Genomic DNA, 27941 nt, shown 5'->3' with positions numbered 1-27941 from the left:
ACACAAACACTGCAGTGCTGTCTTGGTGACAGATATTTTTCACTCACAGATGTTGAAGGATGGCTTTAAATATACATTCTAAACCATGTCTCCAAAGACTTCGCAATAATAATAAATTCACTCGCATACGCAAAGAAACACTGATGTCAGTGCAGTGATCGGTTGAGGGCCGTCAACGCCTGCAGACACTCTGAAATCACATCGGGGCAAAGGCATTACACACTACATGCTATGGCAGTGACACATTCATTGTGTTCATAAAAAGATGGATTTCCAAAGAACTGCCATTTACATTAGCTTCCATTTTCCCTCTCTCGGCCTAAACTGTTCTCACAGTGTTTAATTTGACTCATAAAGGGGAGCCTGGAGACTGCGTCACATCGAGTTCTCTGGAGCAGACCATGAGATGAAGGGCTACTGAAAAAAAGTTAAAAGCGGGAAAAGGAGCTGGCTTCAGCTGAAGTGGAGCTGATCTTGAGCTGTGATTATTATGCTGACTGAAGCCCGAGGCTAAAGATATTAGCTTTACTCTAAATTCTCTCTGGTGCTCATTCTGGGCTTTTTATTTATTTATTTTATAAGTGCCAGTAAGGTCAACTTTATTTCACCAAGGAGTCTTTGGATTTGAGCAGAGTGGGCTAAATCATCACTTAACAAGCTCATTAGCTGTCTAAAATTAATTATCATCATTACGTGCCTTTAATGAGTTATGTCTTGGGTGAAGCATGTCTCGAAAACAATTACTGTGCGAGAACTGAACCTTCTCACCATCTACCAGTCATGGCACAGGCGACATGCATTATGGCAACAATGAGCAAAAACTACAACAAGAAGTTGTGAGGCACAGGCTGTATATTTTGAATGCTACATGGAAAATAACAGACATGGACAAACTGTTTATTTATTTTTTTTTGGTCAAATTAAACTAAATATAAAACCCTGAAAACTAAAAGCATCTGTTTTAAATGCAACCATTACAGTTAAAGGAATAGTTTAGCCAAAAATGAAAAATTCCTAAATAAATTGTTTACACAAGCTTCCGTATGGATTATTGTGATGTTTTTAGCCATTTAGGACTCTCATTCTGACGGCACCCATTCACTGCAGAGGATCCATTGGTGAGATTGTGATGTAATGATAAAAAAGTTTTTCAAATCTGTTCTGATGAAGAAACAAACTATCTTTGATGGCCTGATGTTCATTTTCGGGTGAAATATTTTTTTCAGCATCATAACTTTATAATGCAAGTATTGAAAAATGTTTATAATTTAAATGATTTTCCGATTCACTTGGGACAGAGCTGTTTTTAGATGAAGTATTTTCAAAGAACAAATTCACCTTTGCTACTAATCTAATGCTCACTTTATCTAAATGCAAATGTAAAAAGAGAGGAAATGAGCATTAACAATATTGATAAATTACCTCTAAAATCATCTGATAAATTATATGGTACGGATATATTGTGCATCCAACATTAAACTACATAGAATTTTTACACTAAACCAGTTACAATGAATTCTGGGATTCTATTTTCTGCTTGGTAAGTTTTTGAATGTAACATTTTAATGTAATATAAGGCCCCAATTAAACATATTATTAAAAGATCAAAAACAGTTTGGGTCTTGTTTACCTCATTCCTCGGGTGGAGCGGTTGTTGTAGTTCTGCAGCAGCTGAGGCAGTCCCAACATGGCTTCAAACATTACAGCAAAAGAGCCCAGGCCCTCCACAAACAGAACCCAGTCCAGAAAGAGGAACGTTACGAAAGCACACAGCAGCGTGAAGGCAAAGCAGAACATCAGATAGTCCTCAAAAGAACTCCAGCTCCAAAAATACCGAAGGTCTAAATCTGTAGGAGAAACAAAGAAAGAAAGATAAAAAGGACCGTAAAAATATTTCAAATACAGACAATGCAATATCTCCAGGCATCTCTCTATAATACTACCCAAGAAAATAAGAAAGGGAAACTTTAAAGCATTTTATCATTAGTATGCATATCACAGAGCTCAACACCTCACATAAACTCTCTCACGCTATTTGAAAAGTTAAATGAGCTTTGAAACCTGTGTGCCTGTTTCTGCAAATCTCCATTTCATAAAGAAACCCATTTACGACAACTCAGCATTTCATTTACAATTTTCCTGAGAGCCGTGAAATAAATGACCAAGCTCTCCAGAGGAACACAGCCAAACATTCAGCAGTGAGGATTAAGCACTTGCATAAAATAAAGACACAGACACACGACTGTACTCCAATCAGCAGAAAATAAACCATACACGTTTTGATATATAGAAAAAGTTTGGGGTCAGTAAATTGTTTGGGAAAAGAAACATTTAAGACTGCTGAAAATGCAGATTTGCCTTAACATTAAAATAAATTAAATATATTAGAAAATATTTCTTTAAACTGTTCATAGAAAACATCTTGTGATGCACAAGTGATTTTTTTTATGTATTTTTGCTCAAATAAATTCAGCCTTGATGAGCATAAGACTGTTCTTTTTAAAAACTAAAGACTAAAATTTCTAATTAAAAACTTTGTAAAAAATATGTATATATATTATTTATATGTATATATAATATGTGAGTTTGCAGCAGAATATAAGTAAATAAAATGGAAATCATTAAGATATAATCAATAAAATATAATGCATTATAAAGGTATTCATAATGTACACTGTAGTTACAAATATTTATGAAAAGACAATGCATTAAAGTTAAAAAGCAATGTAATATCAGCAGATTCCTTGTTACATCTGAAATTAGTTTTTGTGTTTTTACTTTCTAAATGTGAAACAATGAATAAGGCAAATACTTTATTGTATTATATCTTCCAATTATTAATGAAATCATACAACGAAGGTGCATTACAAAGCATAATGCATAAAAAATGTTTTATATAAAAGGGCATCAAGTAAAGTGTAACCTACATTTTTTTTTCTGAATGAATTGCCAAGTGATAACTATAACTTTGATCAAATAAACAGTTAATAAGATAAATTAGTACATTTATATAAAGAACTATTCATGTAAAAATGGAAATTAATATCAAATTTTGATACATGTTTTGACTGGTCTCTTAAGAACCAGTAAAAAGACAGACAAATAAGAAACAGGATAGTGAAGACAGTTTCTTTGTCACATTGGTCATCTCTACATTAGTGATCACGAACCATGTGAAACTTGCTGACATGATCGACGAGTACCTGTCTCTCACCCAAACTGATGGCACAGGATCCTGAAATGAGCTGACATCAGCTCCAGAGAATTGATAGCTAAATAATAGCCCTATTTGTTACAGCTGTGAGTGGAGTGTCAGAGAACCCGCAGACCACACGCTGTCATTTAGTAGGTTTTATGTTCTGATTTCTTGCATGCATCTACCTGACAGGCATCGGCACTCTAGTGTGGCCGCTGTGCCATCCGCTGTCGGGAAATGTTTGCATGACTGTGTGGTACATCAAGGGGCGAGACGTCTGGATGTGTTTGTGTGATTAATGCACCGTATTATCAGAAAACTCACGGCTTGAAATTGGAGAACAGATAGTATCAGGAATGAAAAAGCCTCAGATATCACATAAACGTTAAGTGCTAAGCTAGGAAGGAATAGAAAAAAAATATGAACGGCCTCTTCCTGACAATATAAAAGTATTATTTCCATGAATTTGTGTGATATCAGCTGTGGTCCCACTATATGTGGTAATAATAGATTTTGGAACATTCACATAATATAATTTTACATTTTTAATTTTTGATAAACAGCAGATTAGGTTAAATGTCTCTCTCTAAGGCACATCTGTGATCACTGAAAGCTCCTTACAGGGATCAAACCACTTGCTTTCTGGTAAACATTTTTGAAAATAAGACACTAAACACTATGCAAATTCAGCTATCTACAAATAAAACACAAATTCACAGTCATTTGGCGCAGAAAACAAACACTGACCCTTTATTTGTTATAATCAGCATTAAATAAAACGCTCTAATAATTGAATTACCGTGTTTTCCGGACTATAAGTCACACTTTTTTCCATAGTTTGGCTGATCCTGCAAATTATAGTCAGGTGCAAAAATTACCTGTATTACGGTGTATGATGTAGCTGTCCATCAGTGTAAACAATGTACAAAGTAATTAAACCAAAAAGTTACACGATTTATAAAGTTACTGGCTTCTAAAGTAAGGAGTCGACTCTGAATCGCTGAAACGAGTCGTTATAGATTTCAAATCTTTTGCCCATCTCTATGTACGTCACTAGGAACACTTTGCATAATAATCTCCGCCTACCGTCTTGAGAGAAACGGAACTCTGACCTGCCCCACCCCCCCACACAGACGCTCTGGTTGGTGTGAGAGTATCATGTCGAGGAGACAGTGTTTTATTTTCACTGCCAAAGAATGAAGATCAGAAGAACCAATGGCTAAAATTCATTTTCACCACAATACCAGAGCAGTACAACAAATCCTTGTTGTGTTCACAACATTTCACTGATGACTGCTTTTCTAATCTCGGTGAGTACAAGGCGGGATTTTCAAAGCGTTTGGGCATAAAAGAGGGTTCATTACCAACTTTATTTAGACCAACGAGCATCTCCGAATCACAACGCAAAGTATGATTATGAAGTTATGTGTCTGTTTTCTCCCGAGCGTCTTATCAGTTTGTGTGCTGTCTGCAGCCTGTCTGCGCTGATGTTCATTTACAAAAATGTCATGTGAATACTCAACGAAGAGACATGAGAGCGATATCTATAGAAAGCTTGACATGTCTACTTTAAAACTAAACAAGTGCTGCCGAAAACAGATATTCTGTGATAAAGTAATCCATATGAAAACAACGCAATGTCTGTTTTTCATTTCTCCCTTCATTATATCTAATGTGACCACACCCCCGCGTTGAACGCGCTATTCAGATTCAAACTGAAGTGCGCGGCTTGAATACACCCACACAGAAGAAAAAGCAGCGAGACTGTTCAAGTTTTTTTTATTTTACTGTTTGCTTTGCGGTAAGAGGAATAAGACATAATTCACCCCAAACAGATGCTAACGCATTGTTTACCGTGAAGTTGTGTGCGGAACAACCAATCAAAACTATGTCAGTTGACCAATCAGAACACAGTATGCTACCGAAAGGTGGGGTTTAAGGAAACTGAATCTTTTGAAGAGCTTCGCGCGAACCGTTTGGGGATCTCTGAGAATTAAGGTAATTTTAAAATGATATTTTGACAAAAGACAATGTTTTTTAACCTTGGATGGATTTAAACCTAATGTACAGGACTTATAAACCGTGATAGGAAACTTAGAATTTTCATCTTACTGGCTCTTTAAAAAATATACCAAATTATTATCTGCTAATTGTAATCAGGCAGAATTTTATTACGGATGCATCCAAAATCATATCCCCTTCCTAGAAATGACTAAATTAATTTTTCACTCTTTAGGACACAATCATATAAATATATAAAAAAAAAATTATTTATTTATATACATATAAATATATAAACATTATATATATATATACTCTTTCCAGTTCTGCTTACTAGTACATGCTAATTATTTACAATGATTGTTACAAAACTCAATTAATATTCATGACCCAAGTCTAGCCTTGCAGAGTTTGAGAGCAAAACTATGCCAGAAAAAAAACATCCTGAAGAGTGAAAATATGATCAAAAAGAAAAGTCAACACAGACAAAAATATGCATTGCCTAATTAGTAAAAAAAAAAACATTTGAGGAAAGTTTCATTTTTAAATTGCATTTCGTATTCCTGTCAATTAGGAATTTAGAACCATGTCGTAGTTAGGAAAAGAGACTGATGAGATATTTAATGTGCGGAGAAGGATCGTTCCGATCTCTCTGCCCATGTATGGATGCTATCTATGGTGGCTACAGTAGGTTTCTGGGTTTTGAGGACACTTAAATTAAAGGCATGCTGACGAACAGATGTGCAGAACTGCTGAATGATTCATAAAGTTGATAACATGTTCAGAAATAGCCATGTTTAGTACACACTTTAGTCTATCCATAACCTACAGAAGCATTAACCCCGCCTCCTCATTGGCATATTCAGTACAGTTCTATTTTCTTTTTGACCAACATAAACACACCTACTTAAATCTGATGCAAGACTTCATGAATATTAATACAATTCATTGAAACTTCTTTGCATTGATGCTTAGTATGCATGCGTTCAACATATTTTTTTGTCACAATTGTATTTACATAAAGCAGTTATTTCCCTCTCCCACACACACAGTTTATCCATGATAAGCAGTATGAGTCCTAAAGAAGGTTCTGATTCTGTGTCTTTTTGACTGACAAAACTACTCTGAGCTGATCCACTCAATGAATATTCATGCACTAAAGGCATACGCACACCACTTTGCAATGGATTTCATGCATGCATACCCATAGCATGTGCTTCTTTCCTGCCAAGTGTGACCAGTCTATCTGCATTAACATCCATTTGGAGCTCACTGAATATTAATTAGCAACCTTGTGGGTTAATTAGTGAAGCAGTTTTTCCAAGAAAAAGTGCTTTTACACATGCATGTGTCATATTTGTGAAATGTTTGCTGGGTATATGAGGAAGCATCTGGAACAGGCACCAAGCAAGTCCCACTCCGAAAGCCTCGACCTGAATGTCTCCTCAACCTACAGCTAACCTTGGTGAGCTCTGACAGCCCTGATGCAACTTTACAGCAATACATCTTTGAGAGATAGTTAGAAGGTGGTTGAGAAAACTATGATGGTGCGATGGGCTGCCTCGAGGTTTGCCCTTGGCTGGCTAACATTTTGTGTTGGAAACAGGTAATCGATTGAGATTCTAGTTAAATAGAGACTTTAAATTAAATGAAAACAGATAATTAGGTATAGGGGGATCAGGAGGTGTAATTAAGCAGTTGATCCCAAGAGGAGTGAACACGATAGCATGTGCTGGGAAAAGACTTCAGCATCTAGAGGTCGAACATCTGTGTGGTGATGCTGGAGAGAGGTCACTAGGGGTTTGAATGCCTGATAATACAAAGTCGAATGATTAATTTAACCTTAATAATTCCATGGCACTGCAGAGTGACCTTCTGTTATCCATGAAGGTGGAAGTGCTTCTCTCAAAAAGCATCCTTGGGCCATTGAGGGTGGTGACTCATTCAGATTAACTTCTTCAGACAAACATCACCTATAACCTTCAGCATGGGAACTCTTATCGCAACACCCAGAACAAAATATATCTAGAATATACTGCACTCACTGCAGAGAAAAATGACTCTTGGTAGCCATCAGCGATGCTGAAAAATATTTTGAAATAAAAGCTGTTTTAGCTGATTGGGACATCATTCACTGGTAGTGTTACAACTCATGAATATTATGAATATCAATTAAGACGGTGGCCTTGAAGGCCTTTTTCAAATCAGGTCCTCCACAAATTAAACCACTAGAGAAAATAAAAACAAAAATGGAAATCAAATCAAAGCTTTGTATTTATGTATGCATGCATGTACCCTACACACATACACACATACATGCATTCTTGAATCTGACTGGCTGACAAATGTTTTAAAGTGTGTAATTATATATAAATATATATAGATAGATATATAGGTATATGAGAAGGCCTCAATACCTCATCAGAGAGCACGTACACTAGGGATTGTCAGTCATTTAAAGCAGCTTATCTTCCTCTCATCTCCCTTGATGATGGTGTGTACTGGTCAATATTTAAAGCCATTACTGAACAGAGGCCTGATTTTTTTTTTTGTCTCTCTCTCCTTATCACACTTCTCCTCTGTCCTGCTGCTTTGTCACTGATGGACATCCAGATCACCTTCACACCAGTGTGTGTTTGTGTGTGCGCGCAAGTATCTGGATTATTCAACTACATCTTAATCGTTCTCTGTGATAAATCTAAGTGTAAATGACAGGGGAAAGGAGGGATTAGGTATTTAAGAGTAAAATCATTCTCTCAGACTGACTATTCTGTTTGAGTTCAGCAGTCATGCTCAACCATTCTCTAACCTCAGGCAATGACATCGAGAGCGCTTTGCCAAAGCAACTCTTCGTGTCTACCTGTGCATTCAGTCATCTTCCTGCTAAACGCAGTGAGGGCAGGTGGCCGCGGAGGGAGGGCTCATGCAGAAGCTCTATCACTTTACCCAGCTGTGCTGAGGGCACACAATTTTAACTACAGTCACGGCCCCTGAGCATGCAACAAACCCACAGATGTTTATAAAGCAAAGAGGTTAACCAATCACCACATTCAGGACTTAAACTGTGATTAAGATGCTTGCCCCAATTTCTTCTTTGTCATAATCAAGTGGTTACTTAAAGCGAATATTTAAAAACACTAATAATTGCATAACATTACGTAGACATAAAAAGTAGTTTAATTTATTTAATAAATATTAAAAATACTAAAGATCAGTGTTACTTTAGTATAATTAGGAAACTATTACATTTTGAGTCCGTTTTGTAAATAATTTTCCACCTTCATTTTAAAGTTTTAGTAATTTCATTGTTTTCATTTTTATTAGCAGTTGTTTTTTTTGTTTTTTTTTACTTTTTTTTTACTTTTTACTTCAATTTTAGTTTTAGATATCTTAGCACATCACATTAAACTAAATGAAAATGATAAACATTGCCTTAACTAGAGGAACCATTTTGTACAATACTTTATTTCAATTAACATTCATTTCAAGTAATGAAAATGTCTTAATGGTTTTAGTTAATTATAATAACCCCGCTAATGGTTAAAAAAAACCTTAACGCGTTAACTAAGATCAATTAATTACAGAAAAAAATCCCGTCTTTTTAATAACTTATTTTTGCACCGCGGAACGTTTCTCACTGGATGAGTTTCGGTGGACCGATTATACTGAAGCACCAACTAGCGTTCGTATATCACCGCAGCACATTGAGCCTCAAGTATCACCTCAACGCAAAACATATAGCAGCTAGCGTGGACTTTACACTTTATGTTGAACTATGTATTATTTTGTTGGTGCAACAGTTTATGTTGAACTCTTTATTGTTTTGGCCAAGGTTATTGAGAGTTGGACTAAGTATGTTATGGCCTCTGAAGCAACAGAGAGATGTTTTCTAATAGTCAGGGTTTCCAATGTTCTGAATGTAATTGACAGTATTGTGTTTTACTTAAAAAAAAAACACTTTACAGAAGGTTCCAGCACCTATAAGCTTCCTGAATTTCTGAAATGTACTATTTCTAAATTGTTTCTAAATATGCTATTGCTACACTTAATGGCAAAAATTGCACTGGTCTGCTAGACTTGGTTGAAAAAAAATAAACAATATTTTGTTGCTTAAGCTTATGTATTCAGTCATTATTCAATGGTATACTATAAATCCACGTGAAAAAAAATTACTTCTCACTGTTCTCAGATCAAATTTTTATATGGGATTAAAATGCGATTAATTTTGTTTAATTAATTACAAAGCCTCTAATTAATTAGATTAATTTTTTTAATCGAGTCCCGGCCCTAATATATATATATATATATATATATATATATATATATATATATATATATATATATATATATATATATATATATATATATATATATATATATATATATATATATATATATATATATATATATATATAATTACTATTATTAACAAATCTTAAAATTATTTTTTATATTGTACATAAAGGTTGTGATGCCTAATGTAATTGCAGCATTTACAACAAGTGATCACTTTTTTTATAAATAGCACTGAATTTGATCGAATTATTGATAGGTTGTCTGCCATTACATTAAAATAATTAACGGTTTATTGGCATAAGGCCATAATAATAATAATATTATGCTTCCCTGCTTCTATTGACCCTGACCTGAACATCTGTATTTCGAAGATATGAATAGAGTTAATAAACTTCAAAAAAATCACTGCTTTTGAGCTCAATAACGAATCCTACACTGTAAAAAAAAAGTTTTTATACATAAGGTTTATTGGAGTCCTTTTTACAAGAAAATTCTTGAAAATGCTTTGAAAATGAAAAAAAATTCAGGATTTACTTTGAAGCAGTGTATGCAAATGCCATTTAAGAATGCCATGCGTCTGAAGAGGTTAGCTGAACTTGAACCTAGACCTTAAGACCAATCAGTCAGCTAATCTAATATTAAGTTTTGCTCTAATTAGCATGGTTCATAGAACTCAAGTCAACCAATAAGCGGGCCACAGTCTACTACAAGGGATGTGTGAGATCATTGAAAAGCAGTTAAGTAACTCTAAACTCAAGCGTCTCCACTACCACATCAATGTCAAGTGATGGACTCTCTGCTACATGATGAAATCTTACCCTCACTGCTTTCCTCTCGTCCTGTCAGTGATTACCCGGGCAAAAACACACTGGACAGCTTGTCAGCACTGGCCAGTATTTCATCAGGGATTCTGGAGTTACGAGGCAGCATTAGGCATGCAGGAGAAGAGAAAGACTAGATGAGAGAGAGAGGAGAACACTAAAAGCAACTCTGATATGGGTTACATAAGACTATGCAAGACACTGACGGTGAGTCAAGGACACAGCATAAAGAACACACACACACTCACTCACGCTGCAGGAGGGATTCCCCAAACAACGAGGCTGAGCCAATGCAAGATTTACCTGCTATGACAGTGCAGCCGTTTATGCCGCACCATGACTGCATTGAGACTGCAGAGATCTGGGATGTGCTGCACAATTCAGTCAATGACATAATTCACAGTTAAAGGGAAGGGTGTGAAACTTGTGTTAATGAGAAGGGGAAAACAGTGCCAACAGGACAAAAATGGACATCATACAGAATGGATGGAGGTGAGAGAGTGGTTTGTGAAAAGAGAGAGCGAGAAAGAGAAAGAGAGAGATTAGAAACTCATTTCAAAGTCAGAACAGAACAATTCATCAACATCTGAAGCAGCATATGGAATTATAATGCTGCAAGGTGAATCTGTCGCTCTAGCAGTGTGTGGTTCTTCAAAAATACTTGATTTTAATAAAATTAACATCTTTTTCTTTCTGTTATATGAAGGTCACATTAAAACGGTATTGGAAACATTTTTTAACATGATCTTCAGCATTTAATTTGATAATTCTTTGTGCTTTTCATTAAATACAGCAGATGAAATCGTGTCATTAATTCCTATACATTTTTATCAATAGGCCAGTGTTATACTATATAACGCGATTGGGCTAGTTTTGGACTAGTTTTAAGAAGCAACTGGGCAGGATTTGTTGAGAAAACCTGGCAACCCTGATTTGAATGCACATGCTGGAGATATACTTCTAATTACAGGAGCGTCTTTACTGATGAGAGGTGCATGAAAATCGCATTCGATTTTTTGCACAGCCGTATGTATCATAACTTACCTGCTCTGTCTAGTCTGTTGGTCTCAGTGTCCTCTTTGCTTCGTGGTTTTTCTGTGCGTGAAAAAATTGATGTGTGGCGTGAAAGCGTGTGAAAAGAGTAAATTGCGTGTGTCTCACGGTGAATGCTTGAGAGTTGGCACATTAGTTCTCAAGCAGAATAAAGGACAGGTTGATTATTGCTGTTTAGCGTTTGTATTAATCTATGATGTGTCCCTGTTTGCCTACAGGGACATAAAAAATAAAATTAAAAGTGATACGTGGACCAAGGTGTCTGAGATTGTTCATTTTAAGTAAAGGATCATAATATTTCGTTCACAACAATATTTAATTAGGTTATAACTCCTTGTGGTTAGTCTGCACGAGATCAACAAGCTTGTTTGCTTTGCGGCCGCTTTAAATACAAAATAAGCATTCGATCTACGTTAGAGCGTCTGATCACTCACAAATCTTTCTGCAGCGTCATGAGCAGAGCGGCAAGAGCAATTTTTGACGCTCTAGACGCCGGTGGTGTGAACGCACAGTTAGGCTTCGGCTATGGCTGTAGTGTTGTTGTGAAAGTAGGGGCGGAGCATAGAGACTATGCAGTTTCTCGTTTGTTACTCTAGAGTAGACCAATTCACTTTATTGAGGCATACTGCCCCCATCTGTTATGGAATGTGGAGTATGACTTGATTTTTTTTGCCAAACATTACAGATGGCACCTTTAAATGTTGGTTTTATTACAAGTAAAAATTGGTTTTAAATTTTAGCTGCAGCTTTAGTTAACTATACGGTGATACAGTCTTAACGTTTTACTGAGTGTAAATTATGCATAATCAATTTTGACACAAATAGCTGTTCGTCAGTTGTAGAATTATTTTCATCCTGACCAGCAATTCTGCTCCTAGCAAATTTTTTCAAAATAAATGTGTACTTGTTTATCATGGAGACAACATTGTCAGTAAAGAGCATGCATGAGAGAATATGAGACAAGTGCAAAGACAACGAAGAAAATTTTAATTTAAACAAAATTCTGTAAACTGAACAAATTATGCAAAAAGTGTAATTTTGTACATTTAGAATATATAAAAGGTTAACTATGAAACCTCCACTGTCATTTCATCTAAAGTCACCGTCATTTGAGACAATACAATTACATTCGCTGAAAAGTATGTAGTAGGCCTACATATTCCTTCTGAGTCAAATCACCAATCAAGTCCCTCAAAGTCTGATATTTACACTACTTACCTATTCTAATTTGCACTGCTTTTACTCTTTAAAGAAACCGACTGCAAAGTGATAAAAGCGATATGAAAGTAGCACTGGCAAACTGCCACGGGCAACAGCGATATACATCTTAGCAGCCATTAGTCAAAAATATCTGACCGCTCAATGCCACGGCTCAAATATTCAAGAGAGCGGTGTAATAAAAAGCAGGATGTATAGCCACAGGACTTGATTGAATTATTTAGTTTGAGCATCTCTCTGAATGAATATACAGTATGCTGCAGTGCAGCCTGTAGGAGCTGCGATCCCTTCACTGTCAGCTTTTTATCACACTAGACTCAAAAAGAAATGGGACAGGACAGAACTACATAACCATGCCAAACACAGACATAAACACACTTGCACATTTCAGCAAACCCCTCTTGCTTTCCGTGTGTCATTCATATTTAATGTTGATGCTTTAAGGTCATCTTCATCTCACCACAAGTCAAGAGAGTTAAAGGTCATTATGTACACTTTAACTTGATGCTTATGACTTAGTGTATAATTGTCCCCAAAGATCCAACAATGATGTTGAAAGCATTTTTCTTAAACTATGGGGACTTTTGGCAGTGTGGGCTTTAAAAAAATCTTAAAATTCATTTTTACACTTTTATTTATGTCTACTAACAATGGAAATATGCACTTCAACTTAAAATCTCTAGAGCTGCCTTAAATATTACAATTTTGTATAAAGCAAAAAATAAATTATTATTAAATGGTCAAGGCTTTTGGTTTGCTAAGGTTAATTTCATAGCTAACATTTGGGAACACCTAAACACAAATAAATCATATTTTCACACTTATTAGCATATTTTCATTAAATGGCATGACCAAAAACATATTTTGTTCACAAGTGGTCTTTACCCTAATTTTAAATTTTCTGCAGATATTATGTCTCATATTTTATCTCGAGCATGTTTCTGCTAAACAACACACACACACACACACACACACACACACACACTATCAACAAGCATAAATGTTTGTTGTAGTTAAAACATTATAGTAGGAAATAAAATGTATAGAAATAATTTATGAAATATAAAAATTGGTGTTAAAACTATAATGACAAAAAGGCACTAAGGAGGATAAAAATATAATGGCTTTTAAAAAAAATGTGATAAAACATTTAAAATGTTGTGTTTTTGTTTATTTGACTCTTCGTTTAGTCAGTCAACATCAAGTACATGTAACTCTCATGTAACAATTCATAGTTATGTATTTTCCCAGGAAATTCAACCGTTAACTATCAATGCTATATGTCTATTGAATACAAATCTAACAACATGTTAATTTGGCTAAAAATTCACTCAAGTAAAAGAAAAGGAGCTGCACACAGATGCAGCTGACCTAGAACATATATCTTCCATATGAAATGGATATGACCACTCAAAACAAGAAGTTGGTCTGTAACAGAAACAGCTTTCACAAACAGAAACAATCAAAACTTTTTAGTAGACAAACTAAAGTTCTCTTCTCCTCAGGTAGCTCCGTGTAACACAGAGCAGTGGGCACCTTTTATCTCCTACCTAATGAAATAGGTGGAAACTGTCTGCACGCGTTTGATGGATGATACAGATCTGGTTTTAATGGGCCTTGAGAGAGAGAAAGCAGAGCAAACGAGAAAAAGCAAGCAAGTGAGGAAATGAGAGAAACAGACAAGCCAAGAGAGAGAGATGAAGATAAAGAACAAGAGTCCGAGACAGACTGAGAGAGTGCAATCAAAGGAATGAATCTGAGGTCACTGGAGAAAGCAATAGGAGGAAGTGAAGAATAGTGGGGATCCATTAGAAGAAATATGCAGCCGTGCTAACCGTAAAGCAGAACTCAACTCCAGTGTCCGGGTGGGCATCGGAGAGCTGTATCTGATGCCGGTCATTTTTAATTAGGCAGCGAGGGAATGGAAACAAGAAAGTACACCATGATACGCATGATCAGGGGAGAACAAAGCTCAGATGAAACCTCAAGCTAACTATGGAGCAACTAAACTGCATTATACTAAGTTAAAATGAGGATTCTAATAAAGACTGTGGTCCCACTTTATATCAAGTGACCTTAACTACTATGTACATTCATTTAAATTAATTATTTGGTACAACGATCTTAGTGTACATACATGCTTTTACATTTTACTTTTTATCATTTTAAAAATACATGTAATTACATCTGTAATAAGTTTGCAATTACATTATAATTACAGTCTTGCTCCATCCCTTACACCTTAACACATCCCATATCATATCCAACCTCAATAGCAGCAAGTGTTTTGTAATACAGTATGAACACAACAGGTACATTGTACTTTTCTTTATGTTAAGGCCACCTCATATAAAGTGGGATCAAGAAAGTTTTTAATTTGATTAACTCATTTATAATTTATTTATAACTCTTAACTTATTATTATTATTATTATTATTATTATTATTATTACTATTATTGTTATTACTATTATTATCACTATTATTATTATTATTATTATTATTATTATTTTGAATAAAGGGATCTAAAAACAGTTAAAAACTGTTAATTTGTAATTTGTAAGTTATACGGTGAAAAATGTAAATAACATTACATACTATGGTATTTTACTGTAAAATACCATCAAATATCATTTTCACAAGTAAAAACTATAAACTACCATATTTACATTGAAATACAGTACAAGAACACACCTAGAAATGCCTAGTGACACATCACATTAAGTTGTAAATATATAAGTAATATGTTTTTTGTTACATTATTTAGTTAATGTATATTCCATTCTTTTAATGTCATTTGGTTTGGTGTCTTTCCTGCAATTTATAAAAATAGGTTTAATTTATTTACTTTTTTTTAACCATTTGTCAAATTGAAGGTCTGGATATTTGAAAATGCTATAATTATGTCCTTTCAATTTGTAAATGCATAAAAGGAAGCAATCGACAAAGTCCTCAAAACCTGGTATATTAACATTATATCCCTTATTAAAATATTCTGTTAAAAGTATGCCATTCTGTAATACCAGAAAAATTGTTGCAAGATTTTTTTTTTTTTTAATGATGAATTGCTGGCAACCACATCTGCTCGTTTTATTTATTTATTTTTCGTAAATTTCACAGGATTTTTTTTAATAGTGTGGGGTCTAAGTGAACTCTCGTTAATAATAGAAATGAAACGGACAACGTGTGGAATTGAGGCCCCTGGGGGCAAGCGGTGGCTAACCAGCACTCTCATCTATCATCCATCTGGACTGTCATCAGAGCTGTCCCAACTACAGTGAGAAAAGAGGGAGAATTTAGGAGCAACTGTCTTGTCTGTTATACACCAAGTACTTTCAGACTGTGTCACATTTGTCCATGACAGGTGCCAGTCCACTGCCAAAAAACATTTGAAATGTGAACTTGATTTTGAGTGTGAGCTCATGAGGATCATTCAATGTAAACTTGAAATCTTAAATGGTATTTTAATACAAGCGTAAACTAAAAAAAGACAGGATCAGACTTTTTCTTGCATCAGAAATAACCAGGGCGGCAGTCTCTAAAAGCATTAATGAGTGGAAAAAGTCACTACAAAGAGAAAGCTTATAATCTCATAAAAGAGGTCTAGGGTCACATTCCACCCCAAAATCAAAAGTATAAAATATTTAGCATAAAGAAAATGAGGCCATCAATATTTCTTTCCACTGCAACATTACTTTCATGAATTTTAAGCACAGGTTTTATAAGATTCGCCCAGCTAGAGTGGCAAAGGATAGAGAAGGAGCCAAAGGTATTATGGAGATCAGGTTTGGGAAAGAGCAGCAAAAGGGCAGCAAGAAAATGAAAGTATGCAGAAGGAGAAAGAGATTTAGAGCTCTCGAAAAGGAAGAGCTTAGAGACGATGACCCTGCAGCACTGTTTCAAGCTCTATAAGACCGTCTCCTTACTGAGTTTTCACCTTGTTACGTGCCATTGACTGTTCTGTCAGAGCCCAGTAAGGATGGAGTGATTGAGGGATGGGGAGGGGACCCAGCTGTCAGAATCCACTGCTGATTCAGTGAGAGAGAAGCCCCTGCTGAGACCAGACTCCAGAACTGAGGGTCAAAGATGAACGTATGAATCACAAATAACCAGACACCGCCACAGCCGGACACTATAGAACTAAAGAGCTTTCCTGCGCTAATGGATGAGCTGTATGAACTCCTGACTCAAAGTAAAGTGAGACGGATATATGCAGAGTGAAAGGGGAAATGGCTCTTTTAAAAATGTGAAAATGTGAGTGGTGCAATGCATATAAAAGTGCAAGAATGTGGTTGCCAAGGCGTTGCTATGGGGTTTCTGGTTGCTAGGGTAGCAAAAATTCAATTATAAACAATGCAGGACTTGTTACATGCCTGAAGCAAGAAGATGGAAATATGAGCAGATTCATTCCTGCTGTCTGATATTATATATTTCACATAATTCAACATTTCCACTAAATTTGCACAGAAGCCTATGTTTAAAAAAAAAAAAAAAATAAAATAAAACATCATCAAAAAAACGTTCAGTGGGAGGGAAAGAGGTGACGGGGAGTCTTCCAAGGATCTATGTTACATTCCATGTAGCCTTAATAATTCATGTAAGTGTCAGCTGAAGTGTGAAGCTATCACCTAACAATTATGTCAAGTATTCACAACACAGTGGGAGCTCCAGATGGGCTTTTCATACACGAGTCAATCCACACTGCTGCAAAACTGAAGTGTGCACACATGAACACACACGATTACAATGTAACGCGTATATTGGGATACAACGGATCCCTGCCTTATGCAATTGCATCATGGGCTGATCGGGAACACTTGGATGCATGTACTTTTTAAAATCACAATTTGACTTAATTGGACACACACCAGGGTGTTATTGAAATGAGTACCAGAGCCGAGACCCCAGTAGGAGGCCACACCTGAGTGACCACAATTCAACTCTGCAAGACACAGATAACGGCACCTGCCACTCCTCTGCCCACAAGAAACTCACTGAGCATGCACAGACAACCATTTCACTATATTTAATGACCTGGTTTAATTTACTGTGACCCCAAAACGTATTTAGAAACACACACACACACACAAAAGCGTTAAGCATTGCAAAATAACAAACCAAGTGACATTTTCAAACATATAATCACACAAGTCTGTTTCTCAATAACTTTACATAAATCACATAAATTAATTAATACATGTTATTACTATTATTAAAATCATTTTTGGGGCCACTGTACATTAAACCTCAAGTCATTCATCATGTCTCCACAAGAGGGCTCTGCTGTTCTAATTTTTAATATCTTATTACTTTAATAAAATGATCCTCTAAATGTCTTCAATCTACATCAACCTGGATAAAAACTTTAATAAGTAAATAATAATTAAATAACTAATAACTCAAGATGTGATTTTAGGCCTAAATACTTAAATTCAGTTAATTTATTCAGTGACAGTAAAGACATTTATAATCCTAAATAAACTGTCCAATAATGCTGTTCCTTTTCTTTCTAGTCATACAATAATTCCATTCTATTAAAAAGTGCAATGACTTCCACAAAATATTAAGATTGTTTTCAGCATTAATTCTAATAAAAATGGTTTCTTGAACATTAAATCAGCATATTAGAATGATTTCTGAAAGATCATGTGACATTGAAGACTGTAAGAATTCAGCTTTGCCATAACAGCCATAAATTACATTTTAAACATATCAAAATAGAAAGCAGTTACTTTAAACTGGAATCATTTACAATATTTTACAGTTTTTTGGATTAAATAAATGCAGTCTTGGTGAACATAAGGCTTATGTAAAGAAAAAAAAAGATCCTAACTGTGGGTTGATTGTAGCCTTTTCATGATGACAGTAATAAAACTGCTAATTATTGTGAAGCAGCAACACAGTTTTGCTGAAATATGTGTAGATATACTCTGAAAAGGCAACTAGAAGGAAAAGTATTCTGCATGAAATAGAGCTGACACAAACTCCAGGGCAAAGCACACTGGCATCTAAAGCACACTCTAAAACAAAAAAATGAATCCGATATGGGACATTGGCTTCCTTAATTCAGTCTTCTAAAGGTCACACCATAACCCCTTTCTCTCTCAACATCTACAAATTCATGTCAAGACAAAAACAGTAGGAGTCTAATGAACAGCCTGAGGGCAATCAGTGTGAGTCGATGCAAAATCATTCATAGCTCGCAGCAGTAAACAGACCCAAGCTTTACACGTGACATGTGACCTTACATATTCCCTGGAACTGACAATAGAAATGTGTGAGGGTACATCATACAGCAAATATACAAAAGCATATAGGTTAATTGGTCACTGAGCATGTACATTTAAAAATGCACAGATTGAAGATTTGTTCTTGCAGCCTGGCCGCTTGTGTGTGTTTGAGTGTGTGTGTGTGTGTATGGGTGTGAAGGTATGCAGGGACAGGTGGGCTGTACAGTAGGTCGCACATAGCCAGCGGTACAGTCAGTGATTAAAGAGGGTCTCACATGACATCTAACTTTTAGAAGGAGGACCCGATGTCCGTGCTATTCTGGGTCCAGCACACACCCTTCCCTTCTGTCCCTGCTGTAACCGGACACCTTAACTGCCATTCAGGCAAACCGCTGACGCACACAGTGCTTCTATCAAACCGGATGTTCAGCACTCAAACTGCTGTTAGCAGGCACACTAGAGGGAGCTGATCCAAGGTGATCCAAATGTTAGTTTTCAATAAGAACACACACTTTACAGAAGCTAACTGATATAGGATACTGATATATCTTTTTCTTCACCTTACAAGAACAAAATCAAGTCAGTAAATTCAATCAAAAATATATGAATAAATACTTGGATAAGTTAAGGTGTTTATAATTTGACTTTGGAAAAAAGATTTTGTGTTATGACACCTATAAAAACTAATTATGACTATTAGTATATTGCACACATTTTATGAATAGCATTAAAAATGTACTTGACTCATTTGGTTACAGAGGTTTAAACTAATAAAGTGATTGATATTTGTCAAATGCACTCAAACTCAAGTCTGCACTCGAAAACATCACAGCATAGTTTAATATTTGAATCTATGTGATTTTAATAATCATATTTTTATATTTATTATTTAAAACTATTACAATTATTTAGCATAAATCTGTTCATTTAAAATCCATAAATCGTACATTTACGCCTAAATATTGTTTGAGGGGTAGGAATGTCAAAATTTAATTATTCTGGATCAATAAGAATTAAATTATACCATATAAAAACAGGAAATAACAAATTACCTTTGATAATTTAACCATCTGATATTTATTTCCAAATAAAGTCCACCAAAGAAGTTTCAAAAATGTTTCCCAATGAATTCCCCCACAACTGTCAAAACTCTAGTTCTTATAAAAAATTTATATAAAATTTATTTTTTTCTCCACTGTTAGAATTGACTGATTTAGTTCACAAGCTACAGTTCAGTTCACACTGAAACTTTATAACAAAGTGTAAGAGCGAGCTGCAGCCTCCAGCTTAATCAATCAACATGACAGGTAAATTAGGGCCATGTCTGATTTCACATTCAATTTTCTAATTATTACAATATAGCAAAACGTTATCATCCAAGCTCCCTCTCAGACAGTGCTCTCATAAAAAATGACTTCAGATTGAGTTTTCCCAAGCAAACCCAGAAAAAGCCAATCAACTGGAGCCTAACTTTATCATAAATCAATTCTGTGGAAGAGTGAAGAGGAAATTACACACAGTTTGCACCCTGATCCATGTGACGCCAATATTCTCAGACACTTAACATCTTCATTATAAATGAATATGGGACTAGACTAGCGCCCCGGGCAATGAGTAACACTTCTGCGGTTTCAATCCCATCTACATGACAGAAGACAAGGAGGTGATATCTGTTTAGTAGTATTCTCACATGCTGAAGTTGATATACCATTCACAAGACCTCAGGCGTTAATATAACACTTGCACACTGTAAGGCCATTGCAATCATTCAAACTGGCACTTTACAAATTTGTACTTTCATCATATAGATTATCACTACCTTTCAAAAATTTATGTATTAACATGTTCCCCCAAAATATTGGACACTTTAAAACTTCATGAGATAACAATATTCAACTTAGTAGTATTTACAAGTAGAAAAAGTACAGTTTTTAGGCAATGCATTTCACACTCCCGCTGGACACTGACTGTTTAATGTGATTACCTGTGATGTGGTGCTGTTTAGTACTGACACGGTTGCTGCTCTGGATGGAACAGCACAAATGTAGCATTGCCAACATGGTGAGAATCATCACCACACTCTGCAGGAGCAAAGGCAGCTCAAACTGTTTGCCTATCCTGCAAAACAAAACAACAAATGCTTAATTAAAAGGTAAAGTGCAAAAGCTGTGCCTCTAGAGAAACCAAACAGAACTGCAAAAATAACAACTGTTTTCATACAGGTTTCCCAAACAGTTCTCTCAGGCCCAACCCCAAACACGCCATTGGTTAAGCCATTGTTGCTATTGCTGGTTCAGACACTCAAACAAATTTAATTTAGAAAGAACTGAACTGGAAATGTTAACACTTTTAAAGCTGCAGTTAGTAACTTTTGAAGCTGTAGTGGTTAATAAACAGAACTGCTTGCGTCTTGCGGAAGAACATCGTAGCCGGAACTACTTCTCTCTGTTTATGTCTATGAAGAATCACAAAGGTACTGGGTTACTCCGCCGCGGTACCCCCGAAGCAATCTAAAATAGTCTGAATATAAACACTTATTATAGGCGCACTCTAGTGATTCAGGACAAGCTAAAAACATGGTTTGGAAAATGGATTCATGGTGTACTCGCTTATTATATACATTTTTCTACATTTTGAACACAAACAAAGTTACGGACCGCAGCTCTGATTGGTTGTTTCTTAACGGGAGTGATGTATTTCTGCAAATGGCAATAGGACCACTGGGAGGAGCCAGAGGAGCTTGATTTTTTTCACAGATTATCCGTCTCATACTCTACTGTCAGGACATAATGACAGGTTTAATAAATACGTAAAAATTATATTTTTACAAAAGTAACCTACTGCAGCTTTAAGGGAAAACAACCTATAAATTGCTTAATTAAAGTTGTCTTTGTTGATAAAAGAATATTTTGCCCAAAAACAAACATGTGGATAAAACAATACGACTATCTACTATGTGGATTATGTTGATGTTTTGATCAGCTCTTTGAACTCTCATTCTGACGGCACCCATTCACTGCAGAGGATCCATTGGTGAGCAAGTGATGTAATACAAAATTTCTAAAAATCTGTTCTGATGATGAAACAAACTCGTCAGCATCTTGGATGGCCTGCAGGTGTGTATCATTTCTTCTGAATTACCCATTACTTTAAAGACACAATGTAACTGGCGTAGAGAGAGATATTTTCTTCCACATTATGACACATATGAAAATAAAAGTGATCAAAAAGAAAACAAAAGTAGGTGAGGGCTTGGTTCAACTGGTTGGAGGCAGATCTGAATGTAACTTACAGGTGAATGTAAAAAGGGGAGGGTTTTCGTGGACTAAATTACTATATTTACATTTAGTCATTAAGCAGTCGCTTTTATCCAAAGCGACTTACAAATGAGGACAATGGAAACAATCCAAATCAACAATGATATACAAGTGCTATAACAAGTCTCGGTACACATAGGAAGGGCTTTTAAAAAAATATAATAAAAAGAAAACAGATAGAATATAGAAAGAACAGAGCAAGCTACTGTTAGAGGTATTTTTTGCTTTTGTTAATTGTATAATAAATGAAAGGAAAAGATAAAATAGAAAAAGATTAGAAAGCTAGTTAGTTTTTGTTTATAAGAACAGAATGAGAATTGAGAGTGCTAGAGTTAGAAGGTCAAATAAAGATGGAAGAGGCTAAGGTTTGAGTTGGGGAGGTCATTCCACCAGGAGGGAACATTTATTTTAAAAGTCTGTGAAAGTGACTTTGTGCTTCTTTGGGATGGCACAATGTTATTTGAGAAGTCTGGCATATATCATGCATTGTTTACCGGAATATTGAGTTATGAGATTGATTAAAAATGACATGGTCAAAAAACATTTTTAAAATGAGACATATGAATGAATTAATTGCTTACAATAAGATGAGCAAGATGCATTTAGTAAATAAATGGGTGGATTTTATTTTATTTTATATATCTTAATTATTTTTACATTTTTTAAAAAGGACACTTGAAACCAAAACATACTTGAAACGGCATAAAAATTTAATTGGGAAGAAATACTATTCTCCAAACAAAAAGGGATGAATTCCATTTTTATTATGCTTTAAGTAAGTTTTGGTTATACAGTATGGGTGTCAAGTTTCCTTTTTTTAAAATGTAAAAATACATTTAAATACAAAATGGGACCGAATGAATTAAAGAATACATAAAATAGAACATGCATACAAATATACTTTGATTTCTCCTTGTTTATTTCACTTTGATTTCCACATTGGCCGCTGAGCCAATAAATCAGCTCGGCTGCAGTAACATTAACTCTGCTCCACTCACCAGAAGAAAATGCGAAGTATATTAGCAACGAGCAGCACCAGACAGACTCTTGTTGAGAAACCCTCTGTGTTATTGGTCCTCTGGATCTCCTGGTACTGGGGGATGTAAGGAACCGCACTTCCAAACACCATCACTCCAGATGCCAGCCATGAGAGCAGAGTCCATGAGCTCTCCATGTTCTCCTCTGACCCCTGCTCCATCACTTAGTCCTTCTCAAACCACTGTCTTTATACTCCCATCCCCTGCAAGAAGAGGTTAGAACAGTTTTAAGTTTGATCACAAAATATAGAAAGTGCAGTGCAATGTAGGGATGATTAAATTAGCTGTCTGCTAGCTAAAAGAAGCTAAAACTAATAAAACAGGCATATATTGCTGCAACAAAACCTTATAGCAATAAAAGAAACAGTGCCACCTCCAGTAACCTTAAAGTTCCCACGGGAACAATAATACCTACAGTATAAACGCATTGTAAATTATTCATGTGGGACTTTCTGGACATGAAATCCAATGAGGGGCCAATTTCACAGTAGTCAGGAACAGTAAAAGTCGTCTACATGCTGCCACCCATTCTGACGGTATCTCAGCAGAACAGGACGTTTGTGCTCACAGGAAGACTGTGCACCAAAAGATAAGGGTCCTTTTTGTTTCTGACCAGACAAACGTCACATTAAAAGAGAAGGCTGAGTCACAGTTTCTAGAATACACTGCTGAGAAGTTTCGAGATAGTTTTGAGCTACTTTGCATTATAATTTCCCCAATTCAACAAGTATTTGGACAGACGTGTTCCCTGAGGTTGAGAATATTCGGTTGCACTTTATTTTACAGTACTTGTACTAGCATGTACTTATAGTGTACTTACAGTGTATTTATCTAAGAAAGTTCTGGTAACACAAGGTAACTACATTTAGGGGTAGGTTCAGGGTTAGTACCTAGTTATTACATAGTTATTGTAATTACTATAATAAGTATAGTATGTACATGAGGAACAGGACTGTAAAATAAAGCGCTACCGAATATTCTTTTAAGTATGCAAGAAAAGGCTTGCAATGCAAGAATTTGTAATTATGCTAACATTACATTTATTTATTTTTTTCTGACTAATTCGGATTTCTACTTGATCAACAGCATTACTGGCCCAAAACACACACACACACACACAAATGTAAAGTAATTTTTATATGGATTTAAATTGTAATTTCATATTGTGTATAGTTTAAAATATACATCATTATAATTTAAGTAGAAAAAAATATTTAAGAGCTTTTGAAATTATTCTTATATAGATTTATTTTATAAACATTTAAATATTCATAACGTTATTTACATAATTTATTTTTCATACAACTTTAGGTTTTCTTGGCAAAAATAATATAACAATAGTTGGAAATTAAAATAATAGTTGGAAGATCATAATCAGAAATGCCAGGACAGCCATAAATCCATAAACAATATTGTATTATGATAAATAAATTATGATTAAAAGCTGAGCAGCATAGAGCGCCCTCTCGGCTGTATACAGTAATGTTTTCTCTTGGTTCTTAGTTCTAAATAAATGCGACTTATAGTCCAGTGGGACTTATGATTTTTTTTCCTCGTCATGACGTATTTTTTGACTGATGCGACTTATACTCAGGTGCGTCTTATAGTCCAAAAAATACGGTAAATCGCACTGGATTATAAGTCACATTTATTTAGAACCAAGAACCAAGAACCAAGAGAAAACTTTACCGTCTACAGCCAGGAGAGGGCGCTCTATGATTCTCAGTGTAGACTACAGGAGCACGGAGCAGCATCTCTGGGAGCAAAGAGGTAATGTTTTCTCTAGGTTCATTTCTCTTGGTTCATGTCAAATTAATATTGATAAGTCGCACCTGACTATAAGTCGCAGGACCAGCCAAACTATGAAAAAGTGTGATTTATAGTCCGGAAAATACGGTACATTAATCTACAGAAATTATATTGAGAAATGCTCTTCTTCAAACCAAAAAAATGGCATAGATGGCAAAACATTACAGATTTGTTTATACATTTTCAGCTGATTCTTCATGATGTTACCAAGACCATCACAAGTCACTTTCAACAAAACTCTGTTAGCCAGTTAGAAGAATTTTTCAAACAAATTTCACATAAAAAACTAAGCCATAAAATACATGCATAAAATTTAAATAAATAAAGTTATGGCTTAATTGCAAACTTGTTTATGTGAAATTAGTTTGAAAAGTATATATATATATATATATATATATATATATATATATATATATATATATATATATATATATATATATATATATATATACATATACATATACTTTTCAAACTAATTTCACATAAACAAGTTTGCAATTAAGCCATAACTTTATTTATTTAAATTATATATATATATATATATATATATATATATATATATATATATATATATATATATATATATATATATATATATATATATATATATATATATATATATTTAAAAACCTATATAAAATAAAAAGTCTAGGAGTCCTACAACATTTTAAAGGAGATTTTGTGGATTTAAGTGACCAGATTATTAAGGAATGTTTCCTAACCCCATGAAGTCAACTGAAACCAAGTACTTGAGCATTGCTCGTGACCTCTATAGTGGAGGTCTAGCAGTGAAGTATGCTTTCTGAGCTACTGTACTGTACATAGAGGTGTTGCATAACTTCTGCATTCCATAGGGGGTTGGGCTCTTCTTACATGTCTCCACCTTTCTCTCTCTCGTTTGTGTCTCCTACATGAACAGATGTCTAGATCCACACCTACTGTAAACAGACTTAGCTTTGCTGGACGTTAAAAGACTATCATTTATCTGGAATGGCAAACATGGACATAAAATACGTTTGGTATGGCCGAGGCACTTCATAATGCTATGTGTGCACGTCAGAGAGTTATGATCTTTAGAAGCTGTATCCAGCAGCAAATTTGGACAGCAGGAAAATCCTAGGAATTGGTTTACAAAGAACGGGGTTGTCACTGCATTGCTTAATTTTTTATTTTTTTGTATAAATTCACTCTTTTACATTCCATTCAGTCGCACTCCGATAAGTTATTTATGTCAAAGCCTCGTGTGAATGTCCACCAAGACGATTAACAGTTATGGGAAATCTGAATCATTTAAGTGAATCTTTTGAACAGCTCGTTTAAAAGAATGATTCGGTGGTTTGTTTACGTCATGTTTAGCAAGATCTAAATAAAGCTTTTTAATAAAAGACATGTATGCACAATTGTATTTTTAAATTAATTTAAAGTAGTAGCCTAAGAGTTAAATCTTGTGACTCCGTCTATTTTGTCGAAGCCATGATTCAATTCATTAAATGTAAATTAGAACCCTAAATATAGGGTTGATTTGAATTCAAAGGCCCACAGAATAGTAAAATGTATTTACCACAATGCGGAAAGTTTTTTTTTTTTTTTAACCACAATCGAGTCGTAAATATAGTATGTTTTGTTAGATAATATTTCAGCTTATTGGTAAATAAAGTAACTTTTTGACCTATAGGGCTTGGGCATCTATTTACTTTAAACGTTGTATAATTTAAATCATGACTTCTAGGTTCATACCTGTTTTTATACAGTATATGGTTCATTCCGAATCGGACAAAACGAAAAGAGGAACTATTTCGAGGCACAAAAGATTCACTTCGACCGACTCGGTTAATTCGAGAAAACCTATTGTTTCAGTATTATTCTTGAGCGACATCGTCCGGTACTTTTTTTTTTTTTTTTAAAGATCAGAATCAAAAGAACAATTCGTTCATAAACATGATATCGACACCACAAGGATATGAACAAACCATTCGTGGATACATGAATCCGGGTGTGCACATTTTATTGACTGTCTTGTTCAATATCAAGCGAACCTGATACATCAAAGTGAATACTAATGCAGTAGCGCGTACAAGATCTCTCGGATCAGCAGTTTAACGCAATGCACAAGAACATGGTGCTTTTCGCTTCAAACGCTAAACTCAAAACTCTTTATGCATATTCAGTAGAGTTTCGCGGTGCAGGTTTCACTTTACAGTAACGAAACCGCTTCAAATAACAGAAAGTTGCTGCAAATAAGGGTGAAAAAAACCTCAGGAAGTTTAAGCATACCTTGTTTCGGGCGAAGACTTGTTTGACAACTATATTAGCAGCAGCAGCACACACACACACAAACTAAAGAGCATGCTGTCTCATCTAGCCATCATCTAGTCTAAATCAGGCTGATGCAGTTTGGAGATGTGGGCTTGACCGCGTAGATTTCATTGGTCTGTTACTGAGGAAGAGGAAATAAAAACAAATAAACAGGGAACATCACGAGTTCCTATCAAACTACATTTGAGCAGCGATACTCCCATTGTCTTCATTTTGATGCTAGATTATTGGAACGTTAATACGTGGTAACAACAACAACAAAAAACTCGTATGTAAGATATTAATGGAACAATTTACTCGCAACGTTTACAAGCAAATCTGCGTTAAATCCTTTTTTTTTTTTTTACACATTAACCTACTCTGAATTAAGCCTTTCTTTGATTGAGATACATATACATACATATATACATACATACATATATATATATATACATATATATACATATACATATATACATATATATATATATACACATAATAAAACAAATACTTTGATAATCTCAGTTTCTACATACACCTAAATGGAGCAAAAAAATATTTTTAATTCGCAACAAAATTAAATTTAAATAAATTATGGTCTATCCTGCTGTAACCTGTCATTGGTCTTAATATAGGAAATGACTGCATCTTTTGTTTGAGAATTGCTCT

General features: G+C 35.0%; 1 protein-coding gene across 2 annotated transcripts in view; it reads right to left on the bottom strand.

Annotated features, from left to right (window-relative positions):
• Positions 1-27419, bottom strand: part of si:dkey-246g23.2 (solute carrier family 66 member 2) — a 37270-nt gene extending 9851 nt beyond the window's left edge. Inside the window, exons 1-4 of one of the 2 annotated variants that reach the window (XM_052582905.1) lie at positions 27252-27419; positions 23130-23371; positions 20799-20932; positions 1631-1847 (exon numbers count right to left, since the gene is read on the bottom strand). In XM_052582905.1, coding sequence (XP_052438865.1) covers positions 1631-1847; positions 20799-20932; positions 23130-23329 — 551 coding nt within the window. In that variant the 5' untranslated portion in view covers positions 23330-23371; positions 27252-27419. Of the gene's footprint in view, positions 1-1630; positions 1848-20798; positions 20933-23129; positions 23372-23583; positions 24429-27251 lie in introns of those variants that run through there. The other variant, XM_052582906.1, reaches the window with a different exon arrangement.
• Between the last annotated feature and the right edge of the window lie 522 nt (positions 27420-27941).

Source organism: Carassius gibelio, chromosome B18 (assembly GCF_023724105.1).
Source record: "Carassius gibelio isolate Cgi1373 ecotype wild population from Czech Republic chromosome B18, carGib1.2-hapl.c, whole genome shotgun sequence".
Classification (NCBI taxonomy): Eukaryota; Metazoa; Chordata; class Actinopteri; order Cypriniformes; family Cyprinidae; genus Carassius; species Carassius gibelio.
Note: the sequence above shows the minus strand (reverse complement) of the source record. Positions and strands in the feature narration are given on the sequence as shown.